The sequence below is a fragment of the Phocoena sinus genome, chromosome 12 (assembly GCF_008692025.1).
Source record: "Phocoena sinus isolate mPhoSin1 chromosome 12, mPhoSin1.pri, whole genome shotgun sequence".
NCBI classification, from domain to species: Eukaryota; Metazoa; Chordata; class Mammalia; order Artiodactyla; family Phocoenidae; genus Phocoena; species Phocoena sinus.
In genome coordinates, this window is record NC_045774.1 from 72,819,624 (window position 1) to 72,841,565 (window position 21,942).

A 21,942-nucleotide genomic window follows, 5' to 3' on the forward strand; every position below is an offset into this window, starting at 1 on the left:
AATGCTTTTACACTGGGCCTTTGGGGGAACTTTCTTTCTTTCTTTTTTTTTTTTTTAACAGATGTGTTATTTAAATTTATTAGCATTTTATGAAAAGTATTTGATTTTTAAAAATACTTAAATTCTACTATATTAATGATCTAAAATAATCTTAAATGATAGAGATTTTGGTTCAAAATTTATTTACACCTTAATGCATTCTAATTATAAATTATTGCTAACTAGAAGAAGTGTGCAAATTAGCTATTAAGAAATGGAAATTACGGGACTTCCCTGGCAGTCCAGTGGTTAAGACTTCACCTTCCAATGCAGGGGGTGCGGGTTCGATCCCACATGCCTTGTGACCAAAAACCCAAAACATAAAACAGAAGCAATATTGTAACAAATGCAATAAAGACTTTAAAAATGGTCCACATAAAAAAAAAAAGAATTTTAAGAAAAAGAAAGAAAACAGAAATGGAGATTTAATAATATAATCTGGAGACCATCAGAATTCAACAAATTCAGATCAAAAGAATAAGATCTCATCCTTTGGTCTTTAAAATCAGCTGCAGGGCTTCCCTGGTGGTGCAGTGGTTGAGAGTCCGCCTGCCGATGCAGGGGACACGGGTTCGTGCCCTGGTCTGGGAAGATCCTACGTGCCGCGTAGCGGCTGGGCCCGTGAGCCATGGCCGCTGAGCCTGCGCGTCCGGAGCCTGTGCTCCGCAGTGGGAAAGGACACAACGGTGAGGCCCGCGTACCGCAAAAAAAAAATAAAAATAAAATTAAAAAATCAGCTGCAAAAAGAGATTTTTCTTCCCATAATACCCTCTCTGGAATAGCTATTCTCTTAACTTGACATTCTAAGTAATTTACATAGAAATTTTTGCCATAATGAACTAGCTTGTTAGGATTTTTAAAAATAAGGTAAATGTAGCCTAATCTTATATACCAAATGCTTTGATAATTGAAAAGATCAAAGTCAGACATGGTAGAACAGACATTTCACAAATGAAGGAATACCATTGGCCTGAAAACATGTTTTAAAGTTTAACCACACCAAGTTTTAAAAAGCGTATTAAACAGCAGATGACAAACTCGTTTTCTGTATCAAGCTGGCAAAGATTTTTATTGTAATCCCAACTGTTAATGATGCTTTAGGAAAATGAACACTCTTGTACATTGATGTTGGGAATATAAATTGGTACAACTCTTGGGGTGGCAATACATGTCACAAATCTTAATATTATGCAGATCTTTGATCCAAGAATTCTGTTTTTAGAAATTTATCCTCTGCAGACGAAGGTGTGCAAAACAAATATACAAGGATATTTAGCTAGTTAGTTTAAATATTTGCTTATTTTCAAAATGAGATGTAATTGACATATAACACTATTAATTTTAGGTGTACAGCTTAATGGTTTGATACACGTATGTATTGCTAAATGATCACCACAATAAGTTAACATCCATCACCACACATAGTTACAAGTTCTTTTTTTCTTGTGATAAGAACTTTGAAGATCTACTCTTGTGCCAACTTTCAATGTACAATATAGTATTATTAACTTAGTCACCATGCTGTACATTACACCCCCAGAACTTATCTTCTAACTGGAAGTCTGTGCCTTTTGACTCCCTGTACCCATTTTGTACAACTGCCACCAGTCTGTTCCCTGTATCTATGTGTTTGTTTTTTGTTTTAGATTCCACATATAAGGGAGGTAGAGTGTTTGTCTTTCTCTGTCTGACTTGTTTCACTTAGCATAATGCCCTCACGGCTCATCCCTGTTGTCACAAAAGACAGAATTTCTTACCTTTTAGTGGTTGAATAATATTCATATATATATCTACTTCACATTTTCTTTACCCATTTGTTTGTCATTGGACACTTGGGTTGTTTTCACGTCTTGGCAATTGTAAATAATGCTACAGTGAACATAGGGGTGCATGTATCTTTTCAAGACGGTGATTTCGTTTCCTGCAGAGAAATACGCAGAAGTGGAATTGCTGGGTCACATAGTAATTCTAGTTTTAATTTTTTGAGGAACCTCCATACTGTTTTCCATAGAGGCTGCACCAATTTACATTCCCACCAACAGTGCACCAGGGTTCTTTTTTTTCTACATCCTTCACAACATGTGTTATTTTTTGTCTTTTTTTTTTTAATACCAGAAATTAAGTTTATTCAGGAAGAGCAGAGGAATTGCAATTTGGGAGATGCATCCTGTAGCAAATTACAGGAGGGTCCCTTGTCTTTTTGATAATAGCCATTCAAACAGGTGTGAGGTAATATCCCATTCTGGTTTTGAATGGCATTCCCCTGATGGTTAGTGAGGTCTTGCCCATTTGTATGTCTTCTCTGGAAAAATGTCTATTCAGATAAAGATATTTATTGTGATGTTATGTTTAATGGCAAAAATCAGAAAGCCTCTAAATACCCAAAGATACAGGTTTGGTTAAATAAATTATCACAGGTTCATCCTATAGGATATTATAACTATACAAAATAATATTTTAAAATATATTATTGATATGGTAAGATAGTCACAAAATATTTTTAGGTGATAAAAATATGTTAAATAAGTATGTTAAAATAATAAGCATGGCATGAGATTTTTTAAAATTAATTTTTATTGGAATATAGTTGATTAACAGTGTTGGGTTAGTTTCAGATGTACAGCAAAATGAATCAGTTATACATATACATATAGCCACTCTTTTTTAGATTCTATTCCCATGAAATATTTTTCTATAAAGTTTTCTTGAATTTGCATATATCAGGTAGAGAAAGAACTTGTAAGAATGTACATCAGAATGTTGAAAACTACGGTACCTAGACAAGGGGATTATAGGTGACATTTTTATTATTATATTATTTATTATTCCTGCCAGTGTCAACTTTCTGCCAGTATTCTTCAAGCCAAGTAGGGAAAGAATAAACTTTCATTTAGTCTTCTTATTTTGAGTATGGTACCGTTGCACCATTATCCCTGGAACCTTACAATTATGTCTGGTGCCTTACAGTCCGGAGACCCTCTTTAGAAAATAAACCTCTAGGGGCTTCCCTAGTGGCGCAGTGGTTGAGAGTCCGCCTGCTGATGCAGGGGACACGGGTTCGTGCCCCGGTCCGGGAGGATCCCACATGCCGCGGAGCGGCTGGGCCCGTGAGCCATGGCCGCTGAGCCTGCGCGTCCGGAGCCTGTGCTCCTCAACGGGAGAGGCCACGACAGTGAGAGGCCCGCGTACCGCAAAAAAAAAGAAAAGAAAAGAAAAGAAAAGAAACCTCTAGTTTCTTTCTACACCTCCAGGGTGTGGGAGAGTCAACTGTGTGCCGACAGGAGAGGGAAGTGGATCTGGGTTCAGACAACTTCTCAACAGATTTTTGAGCAGCTTCCTGTGTGTATCCTCTCTTTTATCCCCACTTCCAGAGGTACTTGGTGCCTCCTACACTCCGGCCCTCAGGACCGGGGTAAGTGCCCTAAACGCCTCAGTCTGTGCTTAAGCACATTTATTCATCCTCCTCCTGCCTCTAGGTCTTGTTCTTCACCTGATCTATTTATCTAGTGAAGCACTGTGATAATTGGACTATACGTAAGTCTTCTCTACTAGTTTTATATAGTAAAGTCTAATCAGATTTAATAAATGAATTGCATTAGTAGAAGTGATTCTTTGACAAAAGGTAAGACTGATATTTAATAACCACAGCAAAGGGACAGCATCAGTGGTGACTTAATGTTAAAGTTGTAATGTACACACAGACAGTAGAAGTTTCTACACTTCTAAGGCTGACCCTTTAGTGTCTCGCTAACAATGTTAAATGTTAAGTACTCTTTAAAAGTGATAGTACAAAGATAAACTTTAACCTGTCTTTGATTTCCTAAAAGTTTAGTTTTCCATCTCAAGGCAGAAGTTACTTTGGAACAGTTGAATGTGGAGACTCACATTTTTCTGTAATATCAACTTGCCACATTTGCTCCCTTGATTGCAATGAAATTTAAGTCAAGGCAGTATCAGGTGGTAGGACCAGGTCATGTAGAAGAATCGTGTTCAAGTTCGCCTTTTGGTAGTGCTAAATATTTCTAATTTTGTTAATTAATTCTGTAAAGAGAAGTTTAGATGTTTCATTATGTCCTCAGGAAATACTATAAAATATATTTTTAAAGTTTATTTATTTATTTTTGGCTGCGTTGGGTCTTTGTTGCTGTGCGCAAGTTTTCTCTAGTTGCGGCGAGTGGGGGCTTCTCTTGTTGCAGAGCACGGGCTCTAGGCGCGCATGCTTCAGTAGTTGTGGTACGTGGGCTCTAGAGAGCAAGCTCAGTAGTTGTGGCACACGGGCTTCGTTGCTCCGCGGCATGTGGGATCTTCCCGGACCGGGGCTCGAACCCATGTCTCCTGCGTTGGCAGGTGGATTCTTAACCGCTGCATCGTAAACAGGGAACCCCCATAAAATATACTTTTAAATATAAGGCTCTGATATCCAGTGTAGATAGAGACTTATTTTGCCTTATTTGGGGTAATATGTCTGAACTTAAAACATGTTGAGTTTTAGTGCAGAATGATGTAGCATAACCATATAAAAATATCACACATTATAGCTAGTATCTTTTGGAATATTTTATTCTGTCTATCCTTAAATGCCCAATTCTATTTAAAAATCAAAACAATAGTATGGACAGTGATTGTTGATGATACTTCAACTTTGACTCTTCAGCTGGTTAAATCTTGGGGTGCTGGTAGAATCTGTAGAGACCCTTCAAGTTACAGAATCTCAGAGTTGGAAGGGAGCTTAGAGTCCCTTAAATCCCAACTTCTGGCCAATGTAGAGACAGTTTGAGATGCTGTTTGTGAATAAGTGTTCATCTAGTGTCTGGATAGCTGTACCTCTCTAATTAAAATTCTCTTTTCATCTGTTTAACAACTCTAGTCAATCTATCTTGTTTGTATGAAGCAAATACCATTCTAAACCTGCCATGGTATCTTTCTTACGTAGATCAGCCTTATTTTTACACAGGCTTTCATCATAAATAATATATAGAAGAGTGACCTTTGTGTGATGTGTGACTTAATTGCAATTCGTAATGTGTAGCATGGCGGCTCAAAATTGCAAGCATTTTATATTTGTGTTCCTAAATAAAAAACATGCAAGAGACACACAGCTCTTCAATAATTAATCATTTATTGTGATCTTATTTGTGACTACCAAATTCTATAAGAAAGAAGCAAACAACCAAAAGATGCAAAAGAACAAATCTACTGATGGTGCAATGTGTGATGCATCTTTGGTATTTGGCATACATAACGCTTCATCATTGTGTCACTCTTCAAACCTATCCTAATCTATGTTTTTTGGTTTATTTTTATTTTTTTAACTAAATGAGGGTGTTTAAAGTTTCACTAGGCTTTACTACCCAGTTGAGTGATCTAGGAATCATAGGTAGAACGTTACTTTAGAGGAGTAAATTGTAGATACAACAGGGAGGTACTGCAGGAAGCTTCAGGGTTATACTTCAGACGTGAACCATGAAGGAATTGAGCCATGTAATTATGTTCAAAGCAAAAGAACTGCTCTGTGATCTGTGAAAGCTTATATGGCAAAGTAATAAAATTAGAACTGGTGAAGTTTCTGCTACCATGAGGCATGATGAGGAAAGCTCAGTTTTTATCCTAAATAATTTTTACATTAATTTTGTCCAGTGTCTTTGGGATTCACCAGTGATTTATCGTAGGTGGGAAGCTGATTAAAGACTGCACCAACATCAGTTTTTCGTTGCTATTAACTTAATTTTTCCAGTTGAAAATTAAAACATTTAAATTTTCTAATAGCACTTAGTATTTTTTGATCTCGTATAATACAGTGATTTTACAGCTGAGCAAACTGATGAACACAATGATTTCTCTAAATTCATTTACTAGTAAACAGGTTGAGCTGGAAATCCACCTACGAATCCAAACCCCATGTTCTTTTTTATTTATTGATCTATTGATCTATTTATTTATTTTAAAATTGAAGTATAGTTGATTTACAATGTTGTGTTCACTACCGCTGTGCAGAAAAGTGATTCAGTTTGACTATATATACATTCTTTTTTAAAAATATTCTTTTCCATTATGGTTTATCATAGGATATTGAATACAGTTCTCTGTGCTATACAGTAGGACCTTGTTGTTTATCCATCCTATATGTAAAAGCTTACATCTGCTACACCCAACCTCCCACTCCTAATTTATCCCTCCCCCTCCACCTTTCCCCCCTGGGAACCATAACTTTGTTTTCTACATCTGTGACTCTATTTCTGTTTTGTAAATAACTTCATTTGTATCATTTTTTTAGATTCCATATATAAGCGATGTCATATGATATTTGTCTTTCTCTTCCTGACTTCCTTCACTTAGTATGATAATCTCTGGTTGCATCCATGTTGCTGCAAATGGCATTATTTCATTCTTTTTTGTGGCCGAGTAACATTCCATTGTATACACCACACCTTCTTTATCCATTCTTCTGTCAATGGACATTTAGATTGTTTTTATGTCTTGGCTATTGTGAATAGTGCTGCTAGGAACATAGGGGTGCATGAATCTTTTTGAATTAGAGTTTTTTCTGGATATATGCCCAGGAGTGGAATTGCTGGATCCTATGGTAGCTCTAGTTTTAGTTTTCTGAGGAACCTCCATACTGTTTTCCACAGTGGCTGCACCAACTTACATTCCCACCAACAGTGTAGGAGGGTTCCCTCTTCTCCACATCCTCTCCAGCAGGCTCTTAGTCACTGCATCACCAAATTGAGCCACAGAACCTTCTTCTTTGGAAAGTTTTCAACAGTCGTAAGTTGCTGTCTTAAAAGACAGGTGTCAGTAGCCTGAGAATTTCACGTCAAATGCAAGCGTGGGGTCAGACAACTGCAGGTTCCTTTTCTGCACCAGTTAACCTGTTGTGTGATGATTTCAAGGCATGAGTATCAGTTTGAGGCTTGGGATTCGGGATACAGCAGCGCCCATGTGAGGATTGCTCAGGGTGTTTCTTGTTGCAGGAACGGCATCTGTCGCAGTTGCTGGCATCCTTGCAGCCCTTCGAATAACCAAGAATAAGCTGTCTGATCAAGCAATACTATTCCAAGGAGCTGGAGAGGTACCTGCCTTATGTAGGGCTTATGTTCTCCTACACTAGTGAACATAACATACATTCTAATTGCTCATGAATTTGAAGTTTGAGGTAGTCTCTCAAATTTTTAGTTTATTGAAACTATAGGTTTTACTGAAAGGTTCTTCAAATTAAGTATTGAGGCATATTAATTTTTCACAGGAGACCTTAGAGGCATAGAGATATTTTCACAGTTTTCAATTTGTAAGATTATCAGATGTTGCCGTGGGTTTTTGTTAGGCATATTTAAGGTGCCATGCAGGAACCAAAAAAGTTTCCAATGTATGACTAATTATATATAGAAACCTTTAAGTATTTAAGCTTTTATAGCTGATGCTAACTTTTAGTATCCTCCAGTGTCACATACCAAAATTTTCTTAACTTGACTCACAATTCAATGTGCACGTTCATAACTATATAGAAGTTTCTTAGAAAAAATATCTTGAATTGAACATTCATCATGCATTATAACCATTCACACGCGAAAGAACTAAAACATTTAAAATTGTTGGAAAGAGATGGCAGGAATACAAAATAATGCTGTTTCTTGTTCTCTTTTTCTACGGGTTAATCATTTGAAAGAAGAAAATTAGACTCGTTATAATAATTCACCCCCAAAATAGAAATTAAAATGTCAATTTAGTTTGAGCTTCTTGTGAGAAAACTGCCAAAATCTTTTTAGAATTATAGAATGTAATAAATGGGGAAATGCTTCGTGGCTATACATATTTTAAGAAGCCTTAAATTTTCAAATTTAATATGATTATGAATAAAGGTGTTGCACTGGAAGAAACTGTGTATACTGTGTGGGGTTTGATTTTACTTGTTCGTAAAATAAAGCAAAATACATGAAGCTAAAACTTACAAGATATAAACGTGAAACGTGAAATTCAGGGTGTAAGTCACAAATTTATTTTCATATCAGAATAAAAATCAAGGTTAAATTACAGCTCATTAAAATTTGATTTTTTTTTTTTTATTTCTGTGAATTGTTACATGCTGTACTTAATTTTAGTAAACTTCTTTAAATTTCCAAAGGGTTTTGTTGAATGCCACAGGCCAGTTCTTGGTACTCAGCAGGAGAGAGGTATTCACGGTTGGATGATTCAAAACTGGCCCTTGTTTGTCCCTGAAAAGGTTTTGGAAATTTCACAGATCATCACCAAATTTATCATATACCAAAGGAGTTGTTTCCTTTAATCTTGCAAGAAATCTCACAGTACTTTCTTTGTCCAAATTAAGAGAGTAAATAAATGCTCGGGAACACATATTTTAAGTGTTCCATTTTATTGCCTAATTGGTCAAGTTCTCATCCAGATGACCAGACTTCATTCTTCCAATTCAGTTAGCAGAGCTTGAACTGAACAATAAGCAATACAGCCTCATAAGCAAGGTTGAAAAGTTCATTATTTTAAATTCAATATTTTCTTATTAGAGGAAATCTTAATTGTATGAACAGGGTTAAAGATGCTGACAACCAAGGATATCACCGGTTTATCTGTGGCTCAGTATAAAGCAGCATAATAGTGATTCTGTTGTAATAAAAGGAGTAAATAATTGTCATTTAGCAGAACCCAAATGTGACAAAAATACTTCACTCCCAGTACAAGTGAAGAATATAGCTCTTTCGGTCAATAGAGCCATTTTGTACTTCCTCGTTCACAGTGACGAAATGAGGTAAAATGTAATAAGGGATTATGTGGAACAACCTGAAACATTTTTGTTTTTAAGGCTGCCTTAGGGATTGCGCACTTGATTGTTATGGCCATGGAGAAAGAAGGTTTACCAAAGGAGAAAGCCATGAAGAGGATATGGTTGGTGGACTCGAAAGGATTAATAGTCAAGGTAAGAATTTGTCATTTTTAACCAGATACAGTATTTCAATCAGTACCCCATTCTGGACGCCCATCTCAGAGACAACTACTGTTTCCACCTACCTCACCTCCAACACTGTGTTAAAAGAGTAGCCATTGCACACGAATGACCATGTCATACCGTAAGGCGGGTACTCTTCTGAATAAAGAAGAAAACTATGGCTTGGCTGTCGTATCCGTCTGTCGTGTGAGTAGGCTTTTTACAGCTCCATCGGTTGTCTGCCCGCGTGAATTAGTTTAGTTTCCAAGTGAGGTAGTTTGAGACTGATACGGGTGAAACACTTCGGTCCAGCTCCTTTCACTAAGGGCTGTCTGTCAAATTGCACACTGGCTGGAAAGAAAGAAGGGAAAAAATGAAACAGCTACTCTTTACCAGCTACTTTCTCTTAACCAGAGTCTTGAGAGTTTTCGTGGTAATTCCTGAGAAGAACTTTAATAAATGGGCTGTTTCAGTGTTAACTTCCTTGAGGTTGTCTCCCAGCTTTAATAGAGACAATGGTATCCACGTCATAGGGTTATTGTGAGAAGCTAAATAGGAATAGGAAGGTGACCATGACCCAGTTGTAAGGCGTTATTATTACTGCTGCCAGGTGTGCACATCACCCACTCTTCCTTAAACTGCCAGAGAAAATATAGTTGTAAATCCCCCTTCCACATGAAGGAGAATTTTTTTTTTTTTTTTTTTTTGCGGTACGCGGGTCTCTCACTGCTGTGGCCTCTCCCGTTGCGGAGCACAGGCTCCGGACGCGCAGGCTCAGCGGCCATGGCTCACGGGCCCAAGCCGCTCCGTGGCATGTGGGATCTTCCCACACCGGGGCACACGAACCCATGTCCCCTGCAACGGCAGGCGGACTCTGCAACCACTGCGCCACCAGGGAAGCCCTAAGGTGAATTTTGTAAAAAAAACAGTGATAAGCAGTGTATCCAGGAATTTAATAGAGAAACAAATGTGAATGTGTGCTGACTTTCTGGAAAGCGATTTTATGTGTATCCAAGAGTCTTTAAAAGTTTATGCTTCTGATCTAACAGTTTCCATTCTAAGAACCTTTACCATAGAGATAGAGATGTGTACAGTGTTTTATGTGTGAGGGTGTTATCACAGCACTATTTACATTAGTGAAATGTTTCATCATACAGTAATTATAATAGTGATATGTTATACTTACCTAAATAAAGGATAATTGTGACATGAATTGGGGAATAGCCCCTGTAATATACAGGCTTAGAGTTATTTTCAAAGAACTATAAATAACCTTAAAGGATTCATAATATAATGTTAGGTGAAAATAGGAAAACACTATATTATATGTAACTATTTTGCTTTAAAAATTGAGTTGTATATGAAAGAGAAAGAAATGCATCAAATACATATTACTTGAAAACTTATTTTTAGTGCCTTTCTCCATATTCCAGATTCTCCTTAATCATTGTGTTTCTTTAAAGCTAGAAGAATGTTCATTTTTTAAAAGATATAGACCAAGAAATTTTGCTTTAAATGAAGAAAAAGTATATGCATAACTGTTTGTAGAACATGAGTATCTATAAAACCGTGAAACAAAACAGAAAGTACCTTTATAACATCTCCTGGGACCAAATAATAATAATTTTATCAATTTTATTAACAATAAATAGTAACGGTGTAATTGTTTATAGTATATAAGAAATAAAGTTTTAAGTTTGTTGGCTTAAAAATTCCTATTGCTTTAAAGAATCAGCACAACTATAAAAAATTGTACACTGTGGCCACCTGACGTATACTGTCATGAAATAAGAACATTTACTGAGTGAAATCATCTGTGGCTCAGGCATTATACTTGTGGGGACACAGTAAGGCCCTTGATCTCAGGAGGCTCCCAGCCTAGTGGGAAAAACTCAAGCCAAGAGTTACAACTCCACATGACAATGTTACAGAAATATGTCCTTGGTGCCAGGGGTGCACAGGGCATGGTGCTCCCACCGCACTAAAGAGAAGAACAGGGAGGCTGAGGACGGTTCCAAGACAAGGCGTCTCTCCAGCTGAGTTTGAAAGGAAGAGTTGGGAGTTGATCTCTAGTCTCCATAGACATCTTAAACTTCTTATATGCAAAACTGAGATAAGGGAAGTTGAATGGCAAGTTCACTCTGAGATCTTGATTGAAGCTACGGATCGTGTCTTCTACCTCTCTATCTTCAAAGCCCTACTGGTGTCTAGTAATTGACAATAAATATGTTGTTAATAAATGAGTTAATGAATGAGTGCCTTCCAGGCAGAAGAACGGCATTTGCAAAAGAAACCATTTTGCGAGAAGAGACATTTAGGGATTAGGATTGAAAGGAATCGAGTGATGACAGGTGATGAAGGCTCTTCTAAATCCTGAACGTGAGCAGTTTTCAGCGTCTTGTCACTCTGATGGCCTTGTGGAGGATGGACTGAAATGAGGTGCAGCTAAGAAACTAGTTACAAAGCTGTCGCAGTAATACAGATCAAAGTTAATTAAGGCCTGAAATAAAGCAGTGACTAAGAGGGTCAGTGAAAGATGTTTGATTCGGTAGATACTTAGGATGCAGGACTGGCGTACTTAGTAACCGATTAAATACGGAAGGAGGAGTAGAGCAGAGGAAGGAATCTAGCAGGACTCCTTGGGTGTATAGGTAAGTGATGTGGCCATTAATATTACCAAAAAAAAAAAAAAAAAAAAGGAATGAAGAATAGGCCAGTTTAAGGGAAAGGTAGTGAGATCAGTTTCGGACATAGCAAGTTTAAGATGCCCGTGGAGACCTCAGATGGAGGTATTCCTTTGGCAGTTGGAGAGACAAGACTGATGCTCGGGAAAAGGATCCGAGCTCCCAGAAGTGGAGATTTGAGGATCATCATGTGTATATAGTGGGAGCCATGGAGAACGCTGTACAAACTGTGCTGTACTTAGGGATGCAATACATGCGAGAATCAGAAAAGGTGAAAGCCCACGACTGTGGTTTTCTTTCATGATTTCTCATGACATTTCAATGAGAAATCTTCAAAAAAAATACATAGATTTTAGCATCTCAAGTACTTTTAACTAGATTAACTGAACTGAGACTCCAAATTCTGTGGATTACAGTACTTGGAAGGGCATGTATTACAGGCATGACTAGTATTTGGAATAACTGTGAAATTGTTGCCTAGACCGAATCAGTCACTCTTACTTCATGTCTTTTACTTGCCAAAACAAAGAGCTGCGTATGTTCTGCTTGCCAAGATAAATAAAGTTATGTTTTAAAAGACTCTTATATATTTAATAGTTTTTGTGCTATTTAATGTAAGAGAAACTTCAATTCACCACTTTTTCTTTCATGTTTTTAAACCGTCAAAATTATAATGTTGATTTTTGTGGCAGAACTAATAAATCTTAGAGTAACTACTAAATTGGTATAATCTTGCTTTCAGTTTTGCGTGATTTTTTGGTGCTTGTTATCCTTTATTCTTAGTATTTTTTACAACCTCTCTTGAAAACCAATAATAATCTTCTTATTAATTTCATTAAGTTACATGCAGTTGTTTATAATATGTAAAAAATAAAGTTCTAAATAAAATGTTTTATTAGTCGAACTCCTTCAGTCTTTAAACCCATAAAACCCAAACTATAAAGTAACACTGTGAGGTTAGCGCATTTATGGAGTTATGTAATCATCAGACTAGATAATTATTATTCTGATGTGTTGTCTGTTTTCAGTTTTTGTTTTCAACTCCACATCTATAGTATTTTCTATCATTTACCTCATATCCATATGTACTATAATTATCAATATCTTAAATAATTCATCAGTATCAGTAAGGTTGATTGAAATGGATTATTTGGTCACTGATAATACTCAGATATCTTAGTTTAGTGTCTTACATCAAGAAACAGTTGACATACTGTTTAGCCCACTAAGATTAGTACGTTTTAATATAAACAAACTAATACTTGGTTTAAAAGCAATCCTTCCAAACTAAATATTTAGAGGGAGAATAAATACAGTAAAGAAAGGATAAAAAAGGAGTGCTCCCAGCATGACTAGTATTTGCATTTCACAATGATAACTTGGAGCATTTTTAGGGAGGACAAGAAGCCACAAACAAAAACCAATCCAGACTTAAACTTTTTTCTTAAATAAATATGTCTTGGCTTTCACCAATAAACCAAGTGAATGTTAATGCAGGAAACTCCAAAATAAAATGTAGGATATTAATAGATATCATGAAGGATAGACTTCATCTAACACAGAATGGGACTATAGTATTTTATTTTATTTTTATTTTATTTTCTGTTTGGCACAGTTCTGTTTTCAATTATTTAAAAAGTTTCTTGCTTTACAGTTATAGTTAAATGTGTGGTTCCTGTAAGAAAGAGATAGTAACTAAAAGTATTTTGTATGTTGCAAGGGTAGTTGTTTCCTTCCTGAGAGTTTAATCTTTAGGTCTAGGGCTTGAAACTCCATGCTGTAGGGAAAAAGGTTTCCTTTCCCCTGTGATATTATCAGAGTTTTAGCCAGTGATACTGTCACCACCTTGAATGATGGTTAATACATTGCATACCCTGTGGTTTAAAAAAAGAAAATTCTGATTCCTAAGAAACTTTGAAGCTTGGTGAAAAGTATCTGGCTTGCTTTTTTTTCCTCCCTCTTTTCCATTTCTTACTGAGCATATGATCACTATATATGTAGGTCCTAAAAAGCGCAGAGGCGGAAGTTATATACACGAGTCTTTCAGACAGAAAATTATGGACATGGACTTTTAGCAAATACAAAATTAAATACTGATGGAGTTAACCACCTGTTACCTTCCGTTATGACCACTCTGCACCCCGTTGTTATGCTCACGTGGAAAACACTTTTGTCACATCGTTCATCTTCTTTTAGTCTGTCCTTGAGATGACGAAACTGAGCTCTGAGCTCTTCAGCAAGCACACACACTCGCGCTGCGAGTGAAACGTTATTGACTGACAGGTTCTGTCTTCAGATAAAGAGGGGCCAGATTCAACTCTGATAAACTATCGACATGACAACAAAAACAGGCCAGTAAAATGGGGCAGGTTGTCCAAGCAGGCACGGATTCCAGAGTTCTTCTAGTACCTGTGTGTAGGGAGGAATGCATAGTTATTAGTGGCAGTGCACAGTTATTTATTTTTATTTATTTATTTTTTTTGCGGTACGCGGGCCTCTCACTGCTGTTGGCCTCTCCCGCTGCGGAGCCCAGGCTCCGGACGCGCAGGCTCAGCGGCCATGGCTCACGGGCCCAGGCGCTCCGCGGCATGTGGGATCTTCCCGGACCCGGGCACAGACCCGTGTCGCCTGCATAGGCAGGCGGACTCTCAACCACTGTGCCACCAGGGAAGCCCCCACAATTATTTTTTTATACCTCTCCTGGGTCATGAAATGCTACCTCAAAATCCTGACAGTCTTTGCCACCCTTCTCCCCGCCCCCAGCAGAGCAGATGTTGCTTTTGAGAAAGGTAGTAGTTCAGTATAGTTGTATCTCCTGTACTAAGGATCAGCACAAAACCAAGGGGTGGCGGTGGGGGGGAAACCAAAGAAATAATAATATTCAAAAGAAACTCCCAGCTACTTGTAGTACATTTGGTGTAATTAGAGACTCTTGAAAAAAGAAACACCATAGAATTTGGGGTTTCTGAGATAAAAAGAGCCCACGTGCACGTTGCCAAATGAAGGTACAGTTTCAGCAAGGGATCCTGAATAGGGAGACTGAACTGATAAGAAATCTATATCCACATTTAGCTGAAGTGATGGGCGTAAAGAAGGTAGATTCCAAATTGGATTTTGAAAAGAGGAGAAAATTGAGCCATTGGCACAGAAAATAGAAGTCCAAAGATAAAAGACATTGGCCTGAGTGTTACAGATCTAGAGAATGTCACATTCCAATAGTTTTTAATCTAATCCAGATCATCACATCAACTTTGAAAATGGTATAGAAAATACTTGGGAGACCTTTATTTTTGTCTTTTGATTCTTCTGTTTTTGGCAAGTAGAGCCCTTGAGTGATGCTGGTTTGCATGATTTCTGGCCGCCTTTCAGTACTTATTCTCCCTTGGTTCCTAAGTCACCACCAAGAATTAAGCCTTTGGGGCTGAGGCTATAGGTAATTTATGTTTCTTGCTAGATGGATGTCTTCTGGCCAAGTTCTGGCTTTAGTGGCTAGGAGCTGCCAGTGCGGTTACTATGATTAATAAAGTAAGATGTTCATGATAAAAGCATACATCTTTTCATATAATGTTTATCTACCTTCTTGATGATTTGCTGCTCATTCCAGGAACCTTAGGTGGTTTAAACACATTAAATACTTTTCATTATATCTCAGGTTGCCAGCCAAAAGAGCACTACTAGAAATCTGTGCTTTTGCATTATTCTGTAGCTTTCCTCCTTTAGAACTCATCATTTCATACTTTCTTGAAAACAGATCACATACCTTTTAAAAATGCTTCTGGTAGAGATCTGATAAATCCTTTAGTGCAGTGATTCTAAAAACTGGCTGATCACTTGAATCATCTGAGAAGCTTTTAAAAAAATACAGACTCCAGGGCCTCGTCCTGGATTTGAATTAAAATATCTGGCAGCAGGGCTCAGGAATCTGTTTTTCCTCAGGTGAGTCTGGCACTCAGTTGGCTTTGGAAAGTCCAAATCAGGTTGATTTTTATTACACTGTCTTCATCACCTATCCAAACCATTTTCTAGATGGAGAAGCCAACATCTGTAGAAGTATCAAAGGACTTGCCCAAGGTCATGAGTGAATGGAAGGGCCTAAGGACTTCTCCACACTGATCCTGAGTCCCACGTTCAATCCCCAACATGTGCAGATGGCATTTATTGTGGCTAATTGGGGAGCTTGTCTTTCATTTTTTTGTATATCATTAAAGGTTTTCAGAAGTAACATAAATGTATTTGCTGTTCGCTATTAGAATGTATTCTGCTGCTAGTTATTTATTCATGTTCCTAAGCCAACAAAATTTATCACAATTTATATCAATTTGTCTTGACCACAATTGACAGTTGTGAGGACGACACTGTAAGATACATTTTTAAATGTTTCATTTCCTGTTTGGGATAATCTGGGACAGTAAGCTCAGGAAAATAATTTTGAATTATTGAAGTAAGAAAATGAGGATTATGTCTCTCCCACCTTCAGATTATTCAACATCTTTTAAATTCATTTCACATTATGGATTTGTAGGTCCACATTCAATACAAACAGACTAGACCCTCTTCTCTCATTTACATGCTACTTGTAGCAGCTGTTCAATTCATATCATGCAAGGTTGAATTTGGTTATTTCAGCTGCTAGTAAAACTTTTCTAAGACTTTTACTCTCATGCTAGTTTTATTTATTTAATATACTCATTTATTTTTGGCTGCGTTGGGTCTTCGTTGCTGCGTGCAGGCTTTCTCTAGTTGTGGCGGGCGGGGGCTGCTCTTTGTTGCGGTGCGCGGGCATCTCGCTGCGGTGACTTCTCGTATTGCGGAGCACGGGCTCTGGGTGCATGGACTTCAGTAGTTGTGGCACGTGGGCTCAGTAGTTGTGGCTCGCGGGCTCTAGAACGCAGGCTCAGTAGTTGTGGCGCACGGGCTTAGTTGCTCTGCCACCTGTGGGATCTTCCCGGACCAGGGCTCAAATCCGTGTCCCCTGCATCGGCAGGCAGATTCCCAACCACTGTGCCACCAGGGAAGCCCTCATGCTAGTTTTATTTTCTCACGTGGGAGGCTACTTCTTGGCTTGGTAATATAATGAAAATGAATAGATTTCCTTTTTTAAAAATTTTATTTTTATTTATTTATTTTTGGCTGTGTTGGGTTTTTGTTGCTGCACGTGGGCTTTCTCTAATTGCGGCAGTGGGGGCTACTCTTCGTTGTGGTGTGTGGGCCTCTCACTGTGGTGGCTTCTCTTGTTGTGGAGCACGGGCTCTAGGCCCACGGGCTTCAGTAGTTGTGGCACATGGGTTCAGTAGTCGTGGCTCGTGGGCTCTAGAGCACAGGCTCAGTAGTTGTGGCGCATGGGCTTAGTTGCTCCACGGCACGTGGGATCTTCCCGGACCAGGGCTCAAACCTGTGTCCCCTGCATTGGCAGGGAGATTCTTAACCACTGCGCCATGAGGGAAGCCCTAGGTTTCCATTTTATGCAAGTTTATTTAAAACTGTATAGCAGAAGCAGTTTAGGTATATTTTCATTGGCGTGTTGTTTGTCAGTAGCCAAATGGTCAAGAATGGGTTGTTTCCTCAGACTGGGAACACCCAGATGCTTTCAGCAAGCCTTCACTGTGAGCTAGTAATTCTTCTGTTTCTTACTGTGGGCCACAGTGCTTTACCATGGATTGTGTGGAATCTATTGTTTTGTGAGCCCAAACATTTTCTAAAATAAACAAATCCGTGGTACAGTTCCTCTTAAGCTATTTTTAGTACTTCCTATTCTTATTCTGTTAATAACCCTGAAATCTTATAAATGTCCTTTTTGCTCACAACCCTTTCAGTGGGCTTTCTGCTTTCTATTTCAAAGTAAACCACAGATAAAGATTAATTATAATCTACTGTTACTAAAGAAGAAAACTTGATACTAGAACGCATTAATAGAACATTGAAAGAAAGATCTAGGACATATGGTAATTCCTTAACGATATTGAGCACTGGTTATTCCTTTGATGGAATGTAATTGCAGAATACTTAAACGTTGTCAGGTGGAAACCAAAAGACCAAGAGGCAAAACCCAGTGATTCATTCAGTCTTCTCTAAGAGATGCGCGTTTTATCAGCAGCTCTCAAGATTACATTATGTTGCGTTGAGATGACGATAGTTGGTTTGGATTAGGTGAATAGTTATCCTGAGATAGTTTTTCTTTGTTAGAGAACCTAGCAGAGGTTGTAGCATTAGATACCCTGAAAAGCAAATCTCTAAACCTTTGAAGAAGTAAGCACCAGGCTGAAGTTTGAGGAATAGTTCCTGTAACACATATCTGCATTAACAAGGGAGCTGCTGTCTCTGCCCATGTGAGAATCAGGGTCTCGGCCACAGACAAGAAAGTTGCCAGATATGGTAGCTGCCACCCACTGTTCCTTAGCACCCACCTGTTGGTGGTGGACTAGAAACTAGAGACTGGAAACACAGCTGCCTGGAAACAAACACCACCACCACGAGCTTCCAGAAGAGCCGTATGGCTACCACTTCATGATGTGCATTTCTCCTTCAGGGTCCTGTGAAGGCACGTTAGCTTGGTGAGTGCTCTGTGTAAAGCAGAAACCCTAGCTGCAAGGGAGTCTGGGGCCTATAATTTAGCCCTTTAGGCTCCATTGTACTGGAAGTAGTGCTAGGAGCAATTTGCATTTTTGCAGTATTTGCCATGTAGGACCTGAGTGAGATTTTAGTGTAGTTACTTGCCTTTATACCTGCAGTTGAGTATATGTGTTTCTGGGAAAGAGTAACAAGCCAAAACTATGTTAGCTTAGAATTCTGGAAGCTGAAGGTTATTATCCCCAGGAAATATATCTCCCCAAGCTGCACCTTTATTTAGTACGTGTCCTAGAAATTGCCTCTTTGTGAGAATGAAAATAGTCATGAATTTTAGTTTATACTACTTACAGAGAGAGTTCAGAAACAATTTAGATAAATACTGTAACTGTCAAATGGCTCCAGACTCTTATTCCTATCCATGACCAGAATTTCTCTTTTTTCTAATAACGCAGGATTATTTTTTGCCAAATAACTAAGCAGTAATAAGGGCATTGAGGTAGCAGGTGGATTGCAAAAGTGTTCTCATCAAATCATTTTGGGGAAAGGAACCTCTATTTTATTTTTTTAATTTTTATTTTTTATTGGAGTATAGTTGATTAACAATGTTGTGTTAGTTTCAGGTGTGCAGCAAAGTGATTGTTATACATACACATTCTGTTTTTTCAAATTCTTTTCCCAGTTAGGTTACTACAGAGTGTTGAACAGAGTTCCCCGTGCTGTACAGTAGGTCCCTGTTGGTAATCTGTTTTAAATATAGCAGTGTGTACATGTCCATCCCAAACTCCCAATCTATCCCTTCCCCCCTCGGTAACCATAAGTTCGTTCTCTAAGTCTGTTTCTGTTTTGTAAATAAGTTCGTTTGTATCATTTTTTTTTTTTAGATTCCGCATATGGGCAATATCATATGATATTTGCCTTTCTCTGTCTGACTTACTTCACTGAGGAACCTCTTATTTTCAAAGCAACAGATAGGAATAACATTGGGTAAAAAGAAACGGTGGAATATGTAATCAAAATTAAAATCATCCCGAAATAGATAACCAACAAGGACCTACTGTATAGCACAGGGAACTATACTCAATATTTTGTAATAGCCTATAAGGGAAAAGAATCTGAAAAAGAGTATATAACTGAATCACTTTGCTGTACACCTGAAATTAACACAACATTGTAATTCAACTGTACTTCAATAAAAGAAGAAAAACAAACTAAAATCATCCCCTGTATCAGTTAGCTATTCCTGTGTTATCGAAAGCCACAAAATCTCAGTGACATACAAACAATAATTATTTATTTTCTCACACACCTGTGGGTCAGAGTGGGTGGCCGTGATGATGCTACTGGGTGGCTCTGAGCTATAGGTTGGGTCCAGGTCTGCTTCACAAGGCTCATCGTCCGTGGACCAGCAGACTGGCTTGTACTTCCAAAGCAGTGGTGATGGTACAAGAGAATTACTCTTAAGGCCTAAGCTTGGAACTGGCACACTGTCATTTTGGCCCACATTTTATGGACCAGAGCAAGCATCATGTTCAAATCCAAAGGCAAGTGGTAGGAAAGTATATTCTGCCTTTTGTAAAAGGAACTGTAAAGTATCATGGCAAAATCACTGACACAGGAAAGAGATGATGAGGAACTGGGGCCTAAATCAAAGTCTGAATTACCTTTTTTTTTTTTTTTTTTTTGCGGTATGCGGGCCTCTCACTGCTGTGGCCTCTCCTGTTGCGGAGCACAGGCTCCGGACGCGCAAGCTCAGCGGCCATGGCTCACGGGCCCAGCCGCTCCGCGGCATGTGGGATCTTCCCGGACTGGGGCACGAACCCGTGTCCCCTGCGTCGGCAGGCGGACTCTCAACCACTGCGCCACCAGGGAAGCCCTATCAGAACTTTTGGGGGAGGATTCTTGTGGCATGCAGATACCTCTGTTTTCTTATTTATGACTAATTAGCATTAAGCCTAGCTGCTTTTTACATGCTAGGATGATGCTTAATTAACCTCTGTGATTGAGATATGTAACTGAAATAAATTTCCCAGCTGTCAAGCTAAGAGAGTAGAGGATGGGGGCACCAGGTAGCCTCACCCCCCATTTAGTGCAAATTGTAAAGATTTCAGTATTGTAATAATTTTTTATATTATTAAAAGGCAATTTAAAAATCTCATAAATACAAAAGAATGGTTTGAGAATATTTAGTGGTTACTCACAAAATCAGTCTAGGTTTACATCAACTATTTGTGTTAGACCTATGACAAGTTGTAAAAAGGCTATGATAATAGTTAGGTTTTATGGAATGATTCGATGCTTCCTGATGAAAGTACAGCAACTGAATTTATATGATTCTCTTGACTGATTTTTTTCTTTAATAAACATGATGAACAAGAATATAGACTAACGATATTTGAGTTAATGTTACTAGAGCCTAGAATGTTCTCTCCTGAAGTGAATATGAAACAGGAAACCAAATTTGATTTGGAATGAATGAAATAAGGTTTTTTAAAATTGAGATATAATTGACATATAATGTTATATTAGTTTCGGGTGTACAACATAATTATTCAACATTTGTATATATTGTGAAATGATTACCACAGTAACTCTAGTTCACATCCATCATCACACATAGTTAACAAATGTTTTTTCTTGTGATGAGAACTTTTAATATCTACTCTCTTAGTGACTTTCAATACAGTATTATTAACTATTGTCAGCATGCTGTACATTACACCCGCAGGACCTATTTATCTTACAGCTGGAGGTTTGTACCTTTTGACCCCCTTCACCCATTTTTGCCTCCCCAGCCTCTGGCAACCACCAGTCTGTTCTCTGTATCTATGAGTTTGTTGTTTGCTTTTTGTTTTTTCAGGTTCCACGTGTAAGTGAGATCATACAGTATTTGTCTTTCTTTGATTTACTTCACTTAGCATAATACCCTCAAGGTCTATCCATGTTGTCACAAATGGCAAGATTTCCTTTTTTATGGCTGAATAATATTCCTACGTGTGTGCATGTGTATTTTCTTTGTCCATTCATCCATTGATGGACACTTAGGTTGCTACCACTTCTTGGCTATTGTAAATAATGAGGCAGTGAACATGAGGACACATATATCTTTTCCAGTTAGTGTTAAATAAGATGATTTTTCAGTTTCTCAGATGTAGTATATTTTGATGTGCAGGGAAGAAAAGGTAAGATAAAACTTTTTAGAACCCAGGAGTCAGTAATGGTGAATTCTGTTATTAGGATGCTGTTAGCTCTGAAGTCACGCTCATGACAGAAAACAGTGATACAGAAATAGCACTTTCCACTACAAAAAAGAGTACTAGAATTATAAGTGCTAGAGCTATGGTTTTTTCTTCTTCACAAAAATTTTAATTATAACAACTAACTTTGAGTTGTTGTTAAAAACTGGGCACAGTCCTAAGTGCTTTAGATATATTATTTAATTTGCTAAAAAGCTGATGAGGTAGAAATTCTAATTATTCTTATTTTATAGATGAAACGAGTGCAAAGAGGTTCATATGTTTCACGTTATCTATAATTCACATGTATTACTTTTAAAAACAAAAATAAAATAACCTTTTTATAAAAATTTTTGCTTTATATTGGAGTATAGTTGATTTACAGTGTTGTGTTAGTGTCAGGTGTATAGCAGAGTGATTCAGTTATACGTATGCATATACCTATACTTTTTCAGATTCTTTTCCCATTTAGGCTGATAAT

General features: G+C 37.9%; 1 protein-coding gene across 1 annotated transcript in view; it reads left to right on the plus strand.

Annotated features, from left to right (window-relative positions):
- ME1 (malic enzyme 1) overlaps positions 1 to 21,942 on the plus strand; it is a 191,418-nt gene that overhangs the window by 151,399 nt on the left and 18,077 nt on the right. Inside the window, exons 8-9 of the mRNA XM_032651130.1 lie at positions 7,014 to 7,111; positions 8,855 to 8,968. Of these exons, the coding sequence (XP_032507021.1) occupies positions 7,014 to 7,111; positions 8,855 to 8,968 (212 nt within the window). The remainder of the gene's footprint in view (positions 1 to 7,013; positions 7,112 to 8,854; positions 8,969 to 21,942) is intronic.